The following is a 20,269-nucleotide window of genomic DNA, read 5'->3' on the forward strand; positions in this document are numbered from 1 at the left end:
AGTGAGAAATGGCTCTATAAATAAAAGTTTATTTCATTGCATTTGTTTCTAGTTTGAGGAATTGTAACCTGATCCCTCCTAAAATGTCTTGTGTTGTGGTTATGTCTGTTCTGGAAAACGTGTTTTTTTTAAGTACAGGCCGTAGAGTTGTTTTAAAATGCATATGTTTCCAAATATAATTAGAAGACTGCTTTCAGCTAGGCTCAGATCAGTGTGCATTTAGTCTACACTTTCTCCTCTTGAACTCTTAAGGGCAAGATGAGCTGCTCTGTTCTGCACTAAGCTTGTGTAGCTCTTTATCTGCAGTGCTTGACCATGGCAGTAGTCAAGATGATTTAATATGGCTTGTATGACCTGCAAAGTGGTCAGGTGTAAGGAAAAAGGAGCATCTTCTGGTCATAGGTGTACCTCTCCTCATTTTCCCCAAATATTTTGTCAGTGTGCCTCTGCCAGGATAGTTGCTCAACAAGGATGACCCCCAGAAGTTCAGCTGCTGTGTGCTCAGCACAGCTGCCCAGTTGCCCTCGTTGCCCTTTTACCAGGATCAAAATCCTTTAAATGATGCACTATCTTTGGCCACCGGGCGGCAGTGCTCACCCATCAAAGCTCCCACAGATCAACACAACAGGGCAAGTTACAGTAATAGTTGTTGACAGTTGATAGCCACACTCATGTTATTCCCACCTGCTTATCGTCAGTGGTAATCAGAGATATAGTGTTGTTGAGACTGTGGGACCAATTGTCTATAGTGCCTTTGTTTGAGTCATCATTGTTTTCAGTTGTTATTAGTGCTGGTATTTTAGGGGATTTTTGCATTGAGTTTCCCTATGTTAAATGTCACCACTTATTGCCAGTGTATGATGAATGGCTCTTTCTTCATAACTGTCACACTGAATGGAAGACAATAAACAAACATGTGAAACACATTTGGGCAAAACCTAAAAAAATCCAAGACCAAAGAGCAATTTACTATCTTTACTTCCCTGTTGAATCATCCCTCAGACAGAGACAAAATGATTGAAACCATCACCGGTTTGTTTTAGTCTTGCCTTCCTTTTGAAAATACACAATCCAACCTCTAAAAAGCACCCAGACCTAGGTCACTGCACCACACAGTCCAGCCCTGTTGGCTCTCCATCCCTTGACATTCACCATTCTACTTTTAGACACGCTGCTCCCAAGTGGCTCAGTTCTTTGGCCTGGCAGGCGTTCACCTTCACAGCCACCAGGTAAATGTGGCGGTCAGTTGGCGGGACACTGGTGCCATGCAGGGCTTGTTGACATGTCAGTCATCACTGCCTCTGTGGGCAGACAGGCCAGAGTGTGTGAGAGAGCTGGTGCCTCTAAAGTCAGTCATTCAGAGTGTTGAGCTCCTGGCTTCCTGATGTGGACAGAAGGCAGGCAGCAGAGCTCTGTTAAACAGCAGATGTTTTACACTGCGGCCGTTACCCTCATTTCCTGGGCGGAGAGCTCCTCGCTCTATTAGACGAGTAACAGGAACCAGAAAGAAAAGAAGAGTTAGAGAGAGAGGCAGAGCGAGGGAGTGCGAGAGAAAAGTTAGCCGAGCTCCCACAAATCACTTTGTCACCAGCAAGCTCTGACAAGCACCAGGAGAGAGGGAGCGCTCAAGAGACGGGGAGAGAGGCAGGGAGTTAAATAGAGGTGCGAATAGGGAGTTGTGTCAGAGGAGACTCAAGAGGGAAAGTGTGAAGGAGCTGCAGAGGGCATAAACGAGGTGATACCGATGGATGGACAGAGACAAGACTACAATCTGATTCTCACAACAGTGTGAGCTAAGAGGGACTGTTACTCCTGCTACTGCTGCCGGTACTGCTGCTGTGTCTGGATGATACCCAGTTAAAGAGAAGGTGTGTCAAAACTTAACATTTTGTTACATGAGGACAGTGTTTGATTGGCAGAAACTGTGGTTTTATCTTCTGATAACATCTCTTGCCTGAGATCACATTATTGTGTTTGAGAATGAAGACACAGTTACAGAGGCAGCTGCTCTGTGTGTGAAGTCGGCATGAGTCGGAGGCGCTGAAAGCATTTTCTGGTGAACTGCAGCTGTACACAGATCAGATCACATGCTGTTATTGCTAAAAAGAGGTAGTCAGAGAGGAGAGCGATACAAGTTTATCAAATCTGTGGGGATGTTTCTTTAGGTCTTGGCTGCATAGGTTTGCGACTGGTGTAAGTCAGTGAGATTTTAAATACCACATTGTACCTTGTTTCTCTGCACTGTGGATATCTAATTGGCTCTGGCTTGACCCAAAGCCTCAGGGGTCATCTGATCAAACTTCACCAGCAAAGAAATAGGAAGGCAGTTTTTCCACTTAAAGCACAGGACGTATCGCTGCTGTTTTCTCTTCCTTAGAGACGTTTAGAAAGGACCTTGACATTACACCCATGTAAAGAGCAGTCCTCAATAATCTGTGAAGAGACCTTGTGGGTCAAGGAGGACAAGAAGCAGTGTCAGCTGAAAAGTGGTAGATTTAGGCAGTAAGTACGTTGGGCTCTGCCATTATTCATTTTTTGTAAGTTAAGCCTGGTAAGCAACACAACCTTGAGCTGACACGTGGAGGTTTATGTACTTGCTTTGAGTAGGAAGGGATTCAATTTGATATTGCAGGTCTTGAAATCACATTCACAATTTAGTCTTTGAGTGCAGAATCAGCTCCGTTACGTATCTGAGTGTTAATTGTTGTGGGCCTTCTAAGTGTCGGTGGTGCTGTCTGTTTGTATGTTTGGCTGGGCTCTGTTAGTATTTGACAGCTCCACTCTGGACTCATTTCAGCGTCTGGGACGTCATTGTGTTACCTGTGTGGCTGAGTCAGAGGCTGGCTCATCACTCCACGTCTGTCCGCCCACTGGGATTCTCTCCATCTGCCTCTATGCAAAGAGGGCAAAAGTTTTAGGTGGTTTTCACAGCAGCAGTGACAGCGGTGGCACCAGCATTCCTGAACTCTTCGGACTCTCGACACTGCATTAATTGTTCCGCTGTGTGTAAACACCTTGCGTCACTCACACCTCTCCCCTGAGTGATTCACTGTTCCCTAAGCATCCCCGGTTGGAGGCAAGGCAGTGAAAGAAAAGGTGAGGGAGAATTTGCTCAGAACCAAAGTGCTTACGTGGGTGCAAACAGTCAGGTCGACACCATGAAGCTGACGTTCATGATGCTCATGGTTGTGTACATGGTGGGCAATGTAAGTGGTATGTCTACGTGTAAGACGCTGGACCTAGAGATGGTGAAGAAAAAGCGCATTGAAGCCATCAGGAGCCAGATCCTCAGCAAACTGCGTTTGCCAAAAGAGCCAGAGCCAGATCAGGCAGGAGATGAGGAAGAGATCCCCTCCACCCTACTGTCCCTCTACAACAGCACCAAGGAGATGCTGAAGGAGCAGCAGACCGAGGTCCAGACAGACATCTCCACAGAGCAGGAGGAGGAAGAGTACTTCGCCAAGGTCCTGCACAAGTTCAACATGACCGGTGAGTGCCAGATCATTCAGAACACATCAGTCAAGTATTGTGGCACACTGACACCCATTGTCAAGAATGAGGGAAATTGCTGATGGCTTAACTACAGCACTAAGAATGTCAAGTAATAGTACAATGGTGATTTATGCTCCCTACATTTACAGGCACTTCAGGCAAACTGCTCAAGACACACACACGCACACACACAGCAAAGATCCTGAAGATGATTACAGGGTTCCACGTCAATGTTTTGTTTTTCACTTTTCCGGTCGGGCAAGTGGGACAAAAATCTACTTGCTCGTAGTCAATTTTTACTTGCCCCTATACGAATTGTTATATTTATTACTGGTTCAGAAAAAAACAACAAAGACTAAAGTTAACGGTCATGTTTAATCTTTATTGAAGTAAATGAATTAGGAAAAGGACACAGTAGCCTTTGTTACACAAAGACTGCACTGTAGGGCCGCCATGGAGACCCTTCTTTACACTGCCGTTGTATTTTTACACAGAACCAAACAACATTTGCATGGTGTCGCTCTAGTGTGTTTTTTTTAATAGAATGCTGGTGTCTCAGAAGCAAAAGAGGCATGATGGGCATGACATGTAGGACAACAGTGTCAGCCTCTAGTGTGACATAGACACATTGGAGGCACTTTCTGAACAATAACAATGGCACAACGTGGCAATAACATTCATTGACCGGCCCTGTTCTATAGCAACTGATCTCGTGCTCTGCTCAGAGGGTAGAAGCTCCCTGCGTTTTTCTTCAGGTCTTACATTCACAACTTTCACGTTCCAAACTTTGAGGCTACAGCCCAAATTAATTAGCATATGCCCAATGGCTGGTGTCAATTCCAATCTCCTCCATAAATTCCCTCAACATGTGTACCCCTTCTGATCTCCACCCAACATCTTCAGGCAGCCTGAGGAGTTCAGAGATCACAGGCGTAACAAGTTAGCAGGACTGTGCTTTGCATCTGGTCTTATGCTCCGTGTTGCTTTCGTGGTGTCTATGGCATTTTTACGGCTTTATTAGCGATGTTTGTTTGGCTTGCCCGCATACGCTGTTTGTTCAGCCAAATGGTTTTTGGCTGTAGTTTTGCAATGACTCCCAAAACTATTATGATAAACAGACTTTTTTCTTAGTTTGTTGCTTTGCTCTATTGTTCTCTACATGCCTATACTCCTCACCCTATCAGGCAGGCATCCACACTATCCCTCTTTTATCCACCACTTCAAAAGGAAGACTTGAGTGGATGGACGGTGCTCAGGAGTGTGCAGACCAAAGGGAGAACAAAGGAACTTTCAAAATGAAGGGGCATGATTTTGTTCTGCTTAGATGAAAACCAAAGAACAGGAGGGAATTATGGGAAAATTGAGAAAATTCGCCCTTACCCTGCCTCTCTTTCGTTTTCTCTCTTTCTCTCTCTCTCTCTCTCTCTGTCTCTCTCTCTCTCTCTCTCTCTCTCTGTCCCTCAGGGATTGGGGGTTTCCTGTAACTTGAGCACTGGGTTCTCCCTTGCTTATCCTGTCACTTGTTCTCCATCATATCTCTTTCTCCCTGACCATTTCACATTTCATTCCCATATCTCTCTGCCCATGATTACCCTTCTCTCTCTCTCTCTCTTTCTGTCTGTCTGTCTGTCTCTGCTGGGTTTCCTGAGCTTATTATCAGTGTGTTTGCAGCATGTTTGTGACAGGGCAGCTTGGCAGGAAGGAAGGCAGGCTGATGGCCACTGAGATCTTGACTGTGACTCAGGTCCGGTGCAAGCGGTGCCCATGGGGAGCATGTGTTTCCTACCTCAGTGGAATGCCAGAGAACACCCATCCACTGTCTTGAAGAAGTGTTTCACTGCTGGAAAGATGTTCTCTCATGAAACTGAGCTGTCTATGCAAATGAAACACGCTAATACTTTTGAAATTGGTGCTACATCACCAGAGAAAACACAGGAAAAGTGCTGTGGCATTTGCTTTTGCTTGAGGTAGAAAACATATAATTACCAGAATGCACTGTGCCGCACTGGACTAGTTAATGCTCCTGCTGCTTGGTGACGTAATGCGAAGTTGGCTTTTTGCCCACAGGAAAAAATATGGCTGCCAACTGGTAACAAACAATATGAAATTAGAAATAAACAATAAACTAAAATATGTTTCTGAAAAATACTTTAGGCAAGAAAAAGGCAATGCAGAAACAGAATTTTGGTTGATGTTAAATCAGCACAACTCTGCTTATTTTCAGCCCTCATTTTCTCAATACAGGAAACAGTAAGATGCCTGCTCCCTGTCCACAAATTCTCATATTACAGCCAAACAGTGCACTAAAATATATTTGTGAAGACATTTTAAGCAAGTTTATATTTGATCAGCTTTGCTTAGTTTTACCATGTGAACAGAGTTTGATGAGAGTTGAGACATAGATGTATAATTATAACTAGATAGCGGATCTCAAGATGGTGCCTATACATTCCAATAGAGTTGCTGGTACATACACAAAAACAATTTTCTCGCTTCCTGGGTTTACTTTCATGGTATGAGGCCCATTGAATATGTGCAGTAGTGTTTCTCCCACTGGCCCTGTCTGCAAGTTTAGACTTGCCTTATAGACTTTACATTGTAATGGCGTTACAGATTTCTAAATCGATTTCTTCGGCTTGAGGACAGTTTTACAAAGATAAAACCTCCATGGCTCAAAAATTCAGAATAAAAAGAGTCCTTGTTTGCAGTTCAAGGTGTCTTTTACAGTAGCCTGGAAATCCAGACCCAAATCTAGAAAGATTTGGGGTCTGGCTATGAGTAATGCAAATGGCCTAACTCGATGGGTGGCACCAAGCATGCATTTGAAAATATCACTGCACGCAATTAGATAACACTACGACCTATCAGAACAATACACGGGGTAACGTATCCAGAGCTTAGCTACCAGCGGAGCTAACTGGTAGATTAGACTCTTGCCGTATCCGGTCAGCAAAACAGCAAAAACATCCTTCTTGCAAAGGAAAGACTCGAGCGCTGTCTTCTGTTCCTCTTTTAGAGAAAAAGCCAAGTCTAACTCGTTCACTGTAGTGGCCAAAGCCATTTCAAACAACTGGTGTTCATCCGTAGCCATCTTGCAATGTTAACTGACTGAATCCGGACTTCATCGTCGCAGCGCTGTCGTCATCTGTTTAGCTCGCCTCTGGCCCGCCTATATCAGATACACCGATGTGATTGGTGCAGCTCAGCTCCAATGGCATGGGTAATGAGCATCATTACTGATTGCCAGAGTGACTCGCTGAGCAAATTCAAATTGTGCTCTTGCGAGAACTCCGGATTTCCAGGGTACTTTTACAGTGGTGGATGATGGGAAATATGTTTTTGGGCTGCAGGGTATTTCTTTTCACTGCAATACCGGGAGTGGCCACTGGGAAAAACTGGAAGCAAGGCTAAGCAGCATTCCTGTGGGCCTGGTTATATCATTTGATCGTTTGATCTCAGTACTTTCGGCCAGTAAACAGTATGGTGCTCACCTCCTGTTTACAAACCCGTATATTACAGCTAAACAATGCACTAAAATATGTTTCTGAAGACAGTTTAGGTGAGAAATAGGCAATACAATAACATGACCTTGAAATATATAAAAACAGCATTGCCTAGTTTTACCGTTTGATTTGAGTTTGAGAGAGAGAGGGGTGGGTCTTTCTTGATTTGCTTCTGTGCTCTTTGTGTCCTTGGTGGTGGACAAACGAAAATGCAGTCGTTCATTCCTATGAAAGTTGCTCAGTGGCACACGAGGCCAAAAAAGCTCTGTTACCCCAGCATAAAATTACTCGGATTTTCCGAATTGTGAGGCCCATAGAGCAAGCGCACTAGAGCAATCAAGCAGCTCAGTTTGCAGTGAAACTCCCACACACTGTCTTACCTGCCAAAGAAGTATATTTATTGCAGTGTTTCGGTAACTAGACCTTCAACAGTAATCCACTGATTTACAGACATCTTTTTCACAATGTAAGTCTACGAGAAAAAGTCTTTTTGGTTCCAAGTGATATCCCTGGACGTTGTAATTCTATTTGGCCATTTTGTAAAATTGTCTTAAAAGGCTGATGCTGTTCCTTGGGGCTGGGTAGTTCAAGCGACAGTCCTAGAGCCAGCCAAAATCCACCAGGTGACGTGTTTTTTTGAGCTGAGACATGAGCACGGAGATCTGGCCACTGGTAAGATGGAGAGAATTCATCGTAGTTCATTTACACATACTATACACATTGTTATGATACAGACTTGGTTAAAAGATCGTATCCATTTATCCCTCAGCACAGGGCCTTAAAACAGACTCAACCTCTACACACTGGGAAATGGAAGTGCATGAGTGTACATGTGCAGGCCCAGCAAGAAGTGTTTTGCAATTATTTAAAACACACACACAAAAGGGTGTGGGAGACAATTCAGCCTCTGCTCTTCTCTGAGTAAAAGACAGAGGACTGTGTTTGAGCAAAGCAATTAAAAAAGAAGCCAAGTGGAGAACACGTTTTTAAAATATCCATTAGCAAATCCTATTCGTCACTTCAATTTGCGGTTCTTTTTATTGGACGACTCACATTTTCCTGATACCCCAAAAAATGCCTGCAGGCATGCATATCTGTGTGCAGAACATTTTAGAACTTAATAGTTTTAGCCTCCATCATGGTAATTGTGTGGTGGATTAGGCTAGATTCCCTTAGTAAATTAGCAGTCACATCCCCCACCCCCCTTGAAGCCCACACAAATTCACCTCTCCCATTCAACATGGTGTTGGTCCAAATGTAATTCACCTCATAAACACAGTGAACACTTTCCCCCTTTTGGAAACTAGCCACTTTGCACCATTCACAGGAGTGAAACGAGTTTACTGAGTACTTATTTTATTTACCCTACGATGAAGAAGAGTAGAAACGGGGGTCCGTTTGTGTAAAACAGAGTGAGGTGGGACACTAGAGATTGACTAGTGAGCTTTAGGAGGGTGGAGTTGAGCGTATGAAGGAGGCAGATATTTAGCCTGTTGCTGGAATCTGGTTCCTCCCACTGGTAATTACAGTGCTGTCTCCCTACCTGTCACAACAGCTGTCCCCAGCTTACCTGCAGATAGGCCCTGATTCAACACACAAATCCCCCCACACCCATGTTAGTATGCAAGCTGGGGTACTATCTTTACCCCTACCTGGAGGCCTTTTCTCAGCCGAGCATGAAGAAGAGATTTTGCACTTTGTATTTTGAGCAGATGAGCAATTTAGTAATAGGAAGACAATCCAAGCTGTGTTAATTGGAAAGTAGAAGTGAGGATAAAGCTTCACCATAATTATGGCAATGCAGCCAGTATGCTTCTTAGAGGAAGTGACTTAATTTCCTGTTTCGTAAACACTTCTCTAACCCTTAACACATTTATCTCAGTTTACTCAAACTGGCCGGAGACGATGACTTTCCGTGCTTGGCGTTGCTTGGTATATCCTTGCCAGTTCACTGCTCTTCATACTGTACTGACACTCTGTGTTTCCATTTAAGCAATTACAACCAAACATTTGACTATGCTCTGGGTGGAACCAGTAAAATGCCATCTCGTTTCCCTTTACACTCTGCACCAGTTCTTTTCTCAGTTTCAGTTTGGCGTCACTACTAGGGGTGAAACACTACCTAAGCAGCAACACAGATGGTGATACTGGTAAATGATACACAAGCAGCCATGGCTCCTGGTATAGCCTGGATCACAAGTACGCAAGGCTGGGCTGTAGCTCCTGTCAGAGAGTAATTCCCGGACTTCAGAGCAGAGAATCCTGGCTTTGGCAGGCTGAGGCAGAGTAGAAGGTTTGGGCCTGAGCCAGACCCGAGCTCCATTGATACACATCTCCAGTTTCTCTGCACCCCCACTTACACCCTTCCACCCCTCACAACTGTGTTACATTCATATGAGTGCATTCTTCATGTTGCTGTTTTCTTTGTCGGTTACAACCCCCTCCTTCTACACCTCCTCCCACTCTCTGTCTTTCTGCATGGTGTTTCAATAGCGATCATCTGCCTTCTTATCTTTGCACGTCTCCCTTCTACTTAATCCTTTGTAATGTAACGCTGGTAGATTTATGGTGTTAAAGTCTTCAGTAGCTTGGCTCTGTTTTCTATCAGCCTCTGCAGGAGGAACGTTCCTGCTGTCATGATATGGGCAGGCTCCGGAATAAAAGTTGCAAATATGGGCAGGAATACTGTAAGAACACAAAACACTCTCTATGGTCAACTTTACAGCAGCTGGAAGAGATGAATGTTTGGCTGCAGTTAAGATTATTGAGTAACACCGTGGATTTGGCTATTACATTTTATTAGTGTGTGCAAAGAATTCTGAAGTTTGTTTATGAAAAACAGAGTAATAAACATCTTAGTGTTACATTATGCAGAAAATTGCATTGATGTGTGGATCAAGTGTGTAAATAAGTAAAGACTTACTAAAAGGAATTTTGAACATAGTGTAATACAGAAAAATGTTCACAGCTCAAATTAGCTGAACTTTTAATTTCAGTAAGGAGCTGATTCTTTGAACCTTACATCCATTAATTGTCCCGTGAGAGCATCCATTTGTCAAGTTGTCATGTTTTATTAGTTGAAAAATCCTGCGTTCTTGTGCCAAGAGATATTTCAGCGTGTTAGTGTTTTACAAGGACTGTTCCTAACGACTAATTTCCCTGACATTTCAATGGAAGTTTAACCTTAGACTAGTCTACTAGTCTAAAAGCAGGAAAGCATTTAAAAAACAATCCAGATTTAGCACAGTATTATCTACAAGTGTGTACACTGTCCGATATAATATCGCATACATTCTAGGAGCCATTTAAAATCATGAATCACATTTTTCAGTAACCAGATGTTGTTTTAAATACTGCTGATATGTTTTGCACTTTGCCCCGTGCATTATGGATTTTGCACATTATCCTAAAGAAGACGACAATGCCTCACTAAATAAAAGTTAACAAATTACATTTATTGAAAACAATATTCAGCATACTCGCCACATGGCATTACGTTTGGGGAAGAGCACATTTTGACTTGTTTAGGACTCAAGGGTTAGGACTTGGGACTTGAGTGCAGAGACTTATTTGTAACTTGCAAAACAATGACTTGGTCTCACTACCAGCACTCTTTTTTTGGATAAATAACTGGTGCTAAAATACTAACAAATATCATAAATAGCTTAAAGATGCAGATCAAAAAGTTAGAACATTTATAATTACAATTCCCATTCAAAGTAATTTCCCTTCTTTAGGGAAAATGTTGTTTTGAGACACACATTATATGACAGGCCAGTAGGCTTTTTCTCGCTTATATTCCTTCATACATGGCATGTTGTGCCTTTAAACATCCAAAAACTCAGAATCAGTGTTGAGATAAAGTCAAGCACAAAATGGTTTTGTTAAATCTCCTAATGAGTAATTGTTTTCAATCCCACAGCAAAAAATGACACAGGAACCACCAAGACGTCAAAAATCATCCCGATGTTCTTTGACATCTCCGAGATACGGCGGAGTGTGGGGGATTACCGCCTGCTGACCAGTGCCGAGCTCCGGATGCTCATCAGGCAAACTAACATACCTACTGCTGAGGAGCGGGTGGAGCTGTATCAGGATATGGGGACAACATCCCGCTACCTCGCTTCCCGCTTCATCACCAACCATTGGAAAAACAAATGGCTGTCCTTCGATGTCACTGAGACCCTGCAGAACTGGCTCAAAGGGAATGGTGAGAAACAAGCTTCATTTATTGATCTGATACTACTGTGACCTCTGTCCATTTGTTTGGTTCCGGAGTATATTTACCTTTACAGAAAAAGTAACCAACCAGTTTTAAATTGATCACGGTTATAAATTTTTGTCTTACCAGACGATGAGCGGAGTTTCCAACTTCGACTGTTTTGTGAATGCGGCCAGACAAGTGATGACCGTGGCTTCAGTTTTACCATCTCTGGGATAAATACTGGTAGGGGAGACACAGGATTGATACAAACGATGACACAGCAACCACCCTACATCCTGACCATGTCCATCCCTCAGAACGTCAGCAGCCACCTCACCTCGCGCAAAAAACGCTCCACGGATGTAAAGGATACGTGTACAGCGTAAGCAATCACACTGTTCTGTTGTGTTTTATTTCACTGACATTTTTAAGGCTAACCTAACCTACAGGCAGTTTCGATCACTGTATGGTAAATAGACTACTGAGCTTTTCAACCTCAGCTGGATTAAGCACTTTACAATGTGCCTCTCATTCATCCCCTCACACACACTAACGCAAGGCTGAGCTGCAGTGTAAAGCAACTGGGGCTCAGTGTCTTGCTCAAAGACACTTTGATGTGTGCACAGGAGGAGCTGGGGTTCAAACCACCAATCTACTCTTTCTTCTGAGGCACACATGTGCTGTAGAACTGCTCAGTGCCGTTCGGGCCCTGACACACCAAACTGATGTCAAAGAACAAGAGGCAATGAATGCATCGCCTCACGTCGTCTGTGCCTCGGGCAAAAAGCTGTACTTGAGCACACTGCAAAAACTACAGCCAATGATCAACTAGCACATGTCCTGCACCTGCTTGAGAGGAAATAACTCTCCATCCCAGCAGGCAGCAATAATCTGTATTTGTCATTTAAAATGGGAAACTTGAAGACCGAAAGGATGGATTCAAGATGCTAGTTAGCCAGATAGCACATTAACAACACAACCACAAAAACACGAGATTTACGGTGCACTAGCGAACAACCACAAAAACAATTAACGACTGTTTCTGCTAAAGAGCTCAATAGCTAAAAAGAAAGTATTACTCAACATAACAAGTTTGTTTTATCTCACGCCCTCTTGACTTCAGCCATTTGTTTGATTTTCTCACTTCTGTGTCTCTTCTCGTGCCAATCAGAGAGATTTCACTCATCGATGGGCTCCATCGGGTCCGATGTATAGTCAAAATGCTGAATTAGCCATAAAAACTGATGAGGGCCGACTAGTGCCAATGGTTTGGGACACTTTGCACAAACTCGCGTGACAGACGCTCACCGATGGCCTGATGTTGACCAACAGCAGACAGTCAGTTGGTGTTTCTGGGCCTTACAGGGACAGTTTGTATTTTACACTTGATTTGTCATTTTCTTCGGTAAAGTAGCTGCTGTATATCAGACACCAGACTTTCATTTAGGTAAACAGAGTAAATCTTAGGGCCCTGACACAAGAAGCCAATGATCGGCCGTTGGTCAGTGTTGGGCTGTCAGTGAGTTTCTGTCACCCTAGTTTTTGTGGTGCGTCTGTTGGCATTAGTTGGCCCTGGTCGGCCTTTGTCGTCTGTTGTTGTTCATGGTGAGGCTGTCGGTTAATGAAATCACTCTGATTGGCAGTTCAGCTCAGTGCACCAGAAGAGAAACAGATGTGAGGAAAGCAAACAAATGGCTACAGTAAAGAGTATGTGACATTGATACACACTTGGTATATTAAGTAAGTTATTTCTTTAACTATTGAGCTCGTGAGCGGAAATGGTGTGTAACTGTTTTTGTTATTCTTCACTAGCGTACAGTAAATATTGGAAATGTGCGTGATTAGTTGAACAGTCGATTAAGTGTTGCCACCCGTGCTAGTTGGCACTACAAATACAAGTCAGTTGAAGTAATCAGTAAATTTATTATTATTTTATGTGATTGTGTTGACCAAATAAAAATGCTGTTGTAATCAAGTCAAGCACATTTCTGAAAGAATATTGTTTTCAATAAATGTTACTTGTTAATTTTCATTTAGTGAGGTGTTTGTTATGTATTGTAGGATAGCATGCAGTGTTCATACTGCACAGTGCAAAGCAACAAACATTTCAGTGGTATAACACAATTTGCTAATTAAATAAATGAGATTAACAATATCAAATGGCTCTTGTAATATACACATTTTTTCAGACAATTTTTACCCCTGTAGATTAAATTGTGATAAAATTTGATTGTTTTCTGAGTGCTTTTTTACCGTTAGTCTAGCTGACTCGTCTAAGTTTAAATGTGAAAACATCAGGGACATTAGTTGTTAGGAGCATTCAACAAGTTGTTTTAACAGGTTGTGTTAACAGTGTGCTAACTGCCTAACCAAGGTATTGAATCCATACTGTCGGTCTTCTGGTTTCCAGTTTAACTGAAAAATACAAACTACCTGCAGCTGCTGGTATGGGCAGTTATTTCCTCTTACGCAGGTGCAGAACATTTGTGCTCATTGGCTGCTGGCTGTCTTTGCGGTGTGTTCAAGCACACCTTTTTGGCTGAGATACAGCTGTGGTGAGGAAACGCAACAGACATCACCAGTTCATTATGTCGGTTTGGTGTGTCTGGGCGTTAAAGGGACAGTTTGTATTGTAGCCTATATTTAATGTGTTACTTGCTTCAGGAAAGAAGTGGCTGCAGTAAGTCAGACACCCGACTTTCATTTAGGTAAATACAGTAAATCTTTGGGTCTTATTTAGGGTGGGAAAAAATGTCAGCTTTTACACTGACAGGATATGTGTAATTCTACATTAAAACTCTCCTTAGTGCAGCTTTAAAACTGACTGATGTTGAAAATGTACCTTCTACAGCTGATGTTTCTCTGTTTCCTCACATGCAGTCAGACAGAGACCTGCTGCGTGCGGAGCTTGTATATCGACTTCAGGAAAGATCTGGGCTGGAAGTGGATACATAAGCCAACAGGCTACAACGCTAACTACTGCATGGGGTCCTGCACCTACATCTGGAATGCTGAAAACAAATATTCACAGGTATAGTGCAACACCTCACTGTAGTGTGCAAATCACATCTGATCACATGGCTGACTGAAGGTTTGGCAGCTCAGACGGAAAGATTCCTCAAAACATGATTTTCTTCCCCTCTGGTTACTGAAGGACTGTTTTGATTCACATACCAGTAGTGTAAAACACATGAAGTGGTGAAGTTTGTGTTGTAACGGCTTGTTGAGAGGAGTTACATTAGTGCTAAAATGTCCATCGCTCTGTTGGTTGACAGAAAATAAGTAATTCTGATGAATCATTTTAGCTGTTCATTGAGAAGAAAAGTCAAACATTCAGTGTTACAGCTTCTTAAAGGTTCTGTATGCAACCTTCAGAGCATTAATATAACAGCAAACCACTATTTGCTATGTAAGGACATAGTAATGGTATAGTAATGGCATCTTGAGCAGACAATAACACCCCTTGGCATCACATCACATTGCAACACATAGGGCACCCTTTTGTGTGCCCATTTGAGCCACAGCTGAAAACACAGTGTAACATGTGGTAAATGTTGTGAAACTGTCACATTTGGGCAACAAAACAACTTGGGTTTAAAAAAAGATAATGTTTTTGCTTAAAACAAGTGTGTTTGTTATGTAACATAACTCCTAGATGATACAAATGATTTTGTTTGACCCATCCACCTCCCCTCACTCATACTATGTCAGTTGCTCTCAGCTTCATTGGTTTGCATGGGTTTATATTGAAGTTAGTTTAGCCTGGTGCATCTCAAAGAGACACTAAAGGGTGCCTATGTTGTTGATATCTCACCAAGGATCGTGATGAAGTGTTGGTATTTGATGCCATGGGAATGAGAGAGACAGAAAATGAAGTCAGGCTAACTCTGTGTGTGTGTATCCCACTGGCTAGCTCATGGCCACCACTCTTTACTGTGTTCATACAGTGGTTACTGCAGATATCTAGACAGTGTCATCGCAAAAGCGTAGTACCCACCCCCCAATTCTCCCGTAGTTAACACTGTTAGCTCTGTCAGCACTGTTCCCATTGTTTAACACTTTTTATGGAGTTAGCGGTGTTAGCTGCTAGTCGCTGGCTCAGCCATTTTGTAAACTGTGTGTCCAGACAACTCAAATGCTCTGAATTTTGCATAGAACCCATTTAAAATGTAAAATTTTGCTGTTGTTGGTCGGGCAAAAAACACATTTGGAAGACATCACATTGAGCTAAAAAAATTGCAATCAGCCTTTTTCACAATCTTCAATCAATTAATCAGAAAAATAGCATACTTCTAGTGCCACTGTCAGCTTTAATACTATACTTAATTACCAGATACATACAAAACTAGTAACATTCCCATCAGCCTCAGCTGCACACCTTTTGTTTAGTGATAATTAGCAAATGTTAGCATGGTAGTGAGTCGCTACCACTGACTGTATGAAATAATGGACTCAATTTTGGCATTTCGGCCATCATCATCTTGGCGCCATAAGTGTCTTTTTGGACGAGAGGTTGGATCTGTGAGAGGTGGATCTAAATGACGACCCAAGGTGATGCCTCACGGACAGCCTGTCATTAAAGGCAGCCCGCCCTTAATTATGTGTAACTTTAAGCCTTAATAAAATGTAAACGGGTGATTTATATAAAAATTCAACCCCCTGAAAATAGCTTAAGAGACCAAAACCATTTTTACCAAGCTGTAAACATGTTTATTTCTGCTGTAAAGTTTAGCATTTAACATGAAAGTCTCTGAGGATTGACTAACTTTTGGAGCCAGCCTCAAGTGGCCATTAGAGGAACTGCAGTTTTCCATGTTGGCCTCATTTTTCAGCCCCACAGGTTGCCTCTTAGTGACTAGTGTGGCTGTAGATTCTTAGACTTGTTCAGTAGTCACATGTAACTAACATTTTGAGTCGGTCATGTGTATCAGTTTTTTGCTAATTTAGTGCTGAGTCTTCAGTCTTTTTCAGAGTGGAATAGCCACTAAAACAGCACTCACTAAAACTTTAGGAAAGAGAAAATCTGTTAAACATTATTCGTAACTTAATAATTATTGAAGAAATGTTTTAATTTACAAATGTTTTTAACAATGAATTAAATAAATGATTATGCAAAGACTGTTCAACAAGACACCTGGATTTGAACAAAAGCACTCTTGTAACTCAAACTTGTAAATTCATTGTCTGTTACAGCCGCTTTGCACGTCACATGTTGGTGATGAAATTCTGAGCTAAGTTCTCTGTTTCCATGTCTTTCCCCCACATAATTGTTTACAGATTTTGGCCCTGTACAAGCATCACAACCCGGGAGCCTCTGCCCAACCCTGCTGTGTTCCCCAGGCACTGGAGCCTCTGCCAATCCTCTACTACGTGGGCAGGCAACACAAGGTATTTATACTGCAGCCAAGTAACCTTCATCCTGAGGTGAAATGTTTACAGAACATTTTATGTGAAAGCAACACTTGAAGATGATTTATCACGTCACTGTTGATTTTCACTTTCAGGTGGAGCAGCTGTCCAATATGATTGTGAAGTCCTGCAAGTGTAGCTAAAAATACAGCATGGCACACGGCTCTGCCTCCCCTCAAACATACACAGAGATGTGTCTGAGACCACAGAGAGGAGCATGTGAATGGAGATAAAGGGGACGAGAATAATGTGGACGAAGGGAACAAAATATTTAAAGCCATCGGGATCTTTGTGGTCAACCTTTCCTCTTGTGAGCTCTACCATTATCATCTTGAACGCACATCAGTCAGTGGAGTTCCTTATAAAGACATTACAAATATCATTTTCTGTGTGTATACACTTTTTACTTGCAGTAGTCAAAAAATCTGTCTTGAAATGAATTAATTTATTTGTTGGAGGGACAGATCTGTAAAGAGGTGATATACATGCTTAAAAGGGTGTCACAGTGAAAAGGATAAAAATGATTTATAAAACCCCTAAAATGTGGATAAAGGATGCCAAAGGACACGAGGACCAAAATGACCTCAATGGAAGAACACTTTCATTTTCACAGATGATTGTCTGGGACATTTCTGTAATTTCCATGTCATCTTCCTAAAGAGGTCATAGTTAAAGGTGCTAAATCCCAGGTGTGGAAACAGTGGTTGTTGGGGTTTTCCTGGACGATAACGCCACAGGTGTTTTTGAAGAGAGTTATGGCGTAAAGGACAACAGACAACCGCAGGGACAGTCCAACCTGGGGAAACTCCCTCTGACAGAGAGGCTGGAGTCGTCAGCCATCTGAGCAACGTTTCACACGAACCGTCCATCAGTTTTACTTGCTTTGTTTGTTTTTTCAACCCACGTGATTTATACAATGCTTTTTGTATTCATAGTTGAATGTCTGCTCGTCCTTATGAAGCCTCCCGTGCTGTCAAAGCCATGAGTAATATGAATGGTTGTAAGAGTGATGACACCATGTTTTCTCCCTCTTAGGATTTACAGCCAGCTTGTTGTCTTTAGATGGTGAGGGTCAGGGGATGTGGTCGTAGTGTTGGTTTTAGGGAAGTCATTCAGACTCAATACACACATTTGCTGTTTGTTTTTTATCGCCATAGCAAATTAGGGGCAATTTATTGCCTTTTTTATTTCAGGACAAGTTTTTACTTTCATCTGAAGTGTGATGCTTTTTGCACAGCTCAAGAATCAGTTCAGCTTCTATGATTTGTTTTAGGGATAAAAACCAACACAATTTTTTTAAGTTTAACATATTTTTTGTAGTGCACTTACCATTTGAAATTTGTAAATATTTTAACAATTTGAAATAAACTTTGATGTTAAATTATCACGTCAGAGTGGAAGAGTTTTGTGAGGAAATAAAACCACATGCAATGTTTCCACTTGTCGGAGAGCTGTGCTGTGAAGGTGTGTGTTGCACTTGTCAGTGCATGCATATGTATGTGTGTGTATTAAATTACGGTAAGGGGTGTGAACATTTTGTGAAATGAGCACAAACTGAAACACACCTAGTGTTGTGGACATGAATGCCATCACCGTTAAGACATGTAGTTTTGTTTTGTTCATCACAAAAAAGCAAGAATATAATGTTTAATCTTGTTAGTGTTAGTCATTTTGGTCTATGAATGAGGAACTACAACACCTCCTACACCTTTTCAGTATGAAGTTACTCTTCTACTTAAAGGAGCAGTGTGTAGAATTTAGTGGCATCTAGTGATGAGGACTTCAGATTGCAACCAGCTGAAACTTCTCCTGGTTAGGATTCCTCAAGGTTCATGAGGTTTTTACTGGAAGCCGAATCATCCGCAGAGGCGTCTTCCTCTCCAAAACGAACAGACCCAGTGATTTTACCCAGTAAAAAGACAGCATACAGCATTTCCAAGTTAAAGAAAATATTTGTTCTTTCAGTGCTGTTCAGCTCGTTGCTTTGGGGCTGCTAACTACAGTGGCTGACACGAAAATGCAATTAGCCTCAACTTGAACCAGTGTTTGGTTCCCTAAGCAGTTCCATAAGTAGATATAAGCGGCTCATTGTAACGAAAGTGCAACAATCCCTATTTTTTAAGGTGATTATAGATGAAAGAAAATACACTTATTATATTATATTATATTCCATTCCTGCCAATATATTCTTCTGAATCCTACACACTTAACCTTCAAACATCTCTCATCTGATCCTTTGCTGATGGGGATATACCTCACTCAGCATGCACAGAGCACACATCAAGACCAGGTTGTGCAATTAGTAAAGACTGTCCACCAGAGATCCACCAGTGGAAAAGCTTGGCGTATGCCAGGTGCATGTGGTCTATTTCTGGGCAAGCAGTAGATGCCTGTTTACTCTGACGAGTGTGGACTGACTGAAGAAGAGCAGCCTTGCAGGGCTTCACCAACGGCTACGCCAGCACTAGAATTCCCGGACGTACAGCCCCGCTCTTGGCACTGCCTTTACCTGCAAGGATGCATGCCATACCAACATTTTTTTTTACTATCTCCGAGCACCTCGTCCACCCCCACCCTAACAGCCCCACCCCTCTCCCTCAGTACTCAAGGGATTACTGGCAGCCCACGAGGCTGAATTGGGAGTGAGGAAAGCAGGTCCAGACCCGTTGGTAAGTCCCAGACTTAAGGGCAGTGACTACATGGAAAATTAAACACACATACTGTACACATGCACATGAAAACACTGAACCCACTGACACACAGCCACGGCTCAAACACATCAACGTCAAATACCTTACATAAGCTCTTTGCTACAGAGTGATGGTGGGGGATGCTTGTGCTGCTAACAAGGTGACAGTGAGCTGTGCTATCTTGTTCCAAAGCTGGTCATGTTACCCAGGGTTCCTCTGGAAAGCGCAGGAATTTTCCTCCTGCGAGCCAACACAGAGAGTGCTTGTTTGGAAAGTGCTCTCCAAAGGCAGATAAACAAAGTAAAATGAAACATGATCAACATAATTGAATCCCATTTTGTCTCACCTCTGAAAATGATTCAGACAGATCTGTTGCCAGGTCTTGATATTTAATGGTGCCGAGGCACAAGATGTGCTGTTTTATCTTGGCAGGGCAGATGTAATTGGAATGTTATAAGGGTTTTTTCCTCTAAGAAAACGGGATCATTACCAAAGCCAAACAAGCACAACATGAGTTTTGTTGGAGGAGACAAGATCATTAAAATTTGTTTCTAAAGATGCCTGCGCCTCCTCCTGCTCAACTTTCTCTATAATGACCAAACAAAGGGTATGACTGACAAGAGACTCATAAATCTATCATGGTGTTAATGGAACAGTCCCAGAGGGAAGTCAAACTTAAGTAGGCTTGTCCTTCTAACCAATGTTCATTTCTCAGCAGCTGCTTCCTCTGGAGCCCTCGGGCATTTTATGGCACTGAAACAAACTGCTGACACCTCCTGCCACATACTGAAGCACAACCTAGAAAACGCTCCAACCAAAGAGAAAAAAAGGGGCACTTGAATCCATCGCACTGTGTACGAGTGTTACGCAAGAAAAAAGAGTGAAGAAGGATGCCTGCTGCATTTCAAGGTCAAGCAGGTGTTCTTTTACCGCTAATGCAATCCACGTGCCGAGTTTATATGACTGCATGA

The 20,269-nt window shown here is 42.4% G+C and overlaps 1 protein-coding gene across 1 annotated transcript; it reads left to right on the plus strand.

Moving 5' to 3' along the window:
* Positions 1-1,462: 1,462 nt before the first annotated feature.
* Positions 1,463-17,992, plus strand: tgfb1a (transforming growth factor, beta 1a). Its single transcript, XM_050033445.1, has 7 exons — positions 1,463-1,868; positions 2,798-3,489; positions 10,918-11,205; positions 11,347-11,581; positions 14,080-14,230; positions 16,477-16,587; positions 16,704-17,992. The coding sequence occupies exons 2-7, from the start codon at positions 3,159-3,161 to the stop codon at positions 16,749-16,751; spliced, it is 1,164 nt and encodes a 387-aa protein (XP_049889402.1). The 5' UTR covers positions 1,463-1,868; positions 2,798-3,158; the 3' UTR covers positions 16,752-17,992.
* The last annotated feature ends 2,277 nt before the right edge of the window (positions 17,993-20,269 follow it).

Source organism: Epinephelus moara, chromosome 2 (genome assembly GCF_006386435.1).
Source record: "Epinephelus moara isolate mb chromosome 2, YSFRI_EMoa_1.0, whole genome shotgun sequence".
Lineage (NCBI taxonomy): Eukaryota > Metazoa > Chordata > Actinopteri > Perciformes > Serranidae > Epinephelus > Epinephelus moara.

What these genes read in the sequence shown, in the direction of transcription:
- tgfb1a (XM_050033445.1), top strand. Translation starts at nt 3,159, where the DNA reads ATGAAGCTGACGTTCATGATGCTCATGGTTGTGTACATGGTGGGCAAT. An exon ending in GCACAAGTTCAACATGACCG is followed by an intron (nt 3,490 to 10,917) that starts GTGAGTGCCAGA and finishes TCAATCCCACAG; the next exon opens with CAAAAAATGACACAGGAACC. An exon ending in GAACTGGCTCAAAGGGAATG is followed by an intron (nt 11,206 to 11,346) that starts GTGAGAAACAAG and finishes TTGTCTTACCAG; the next exon opens with ACGATGAGCGGAGTTTCCAA.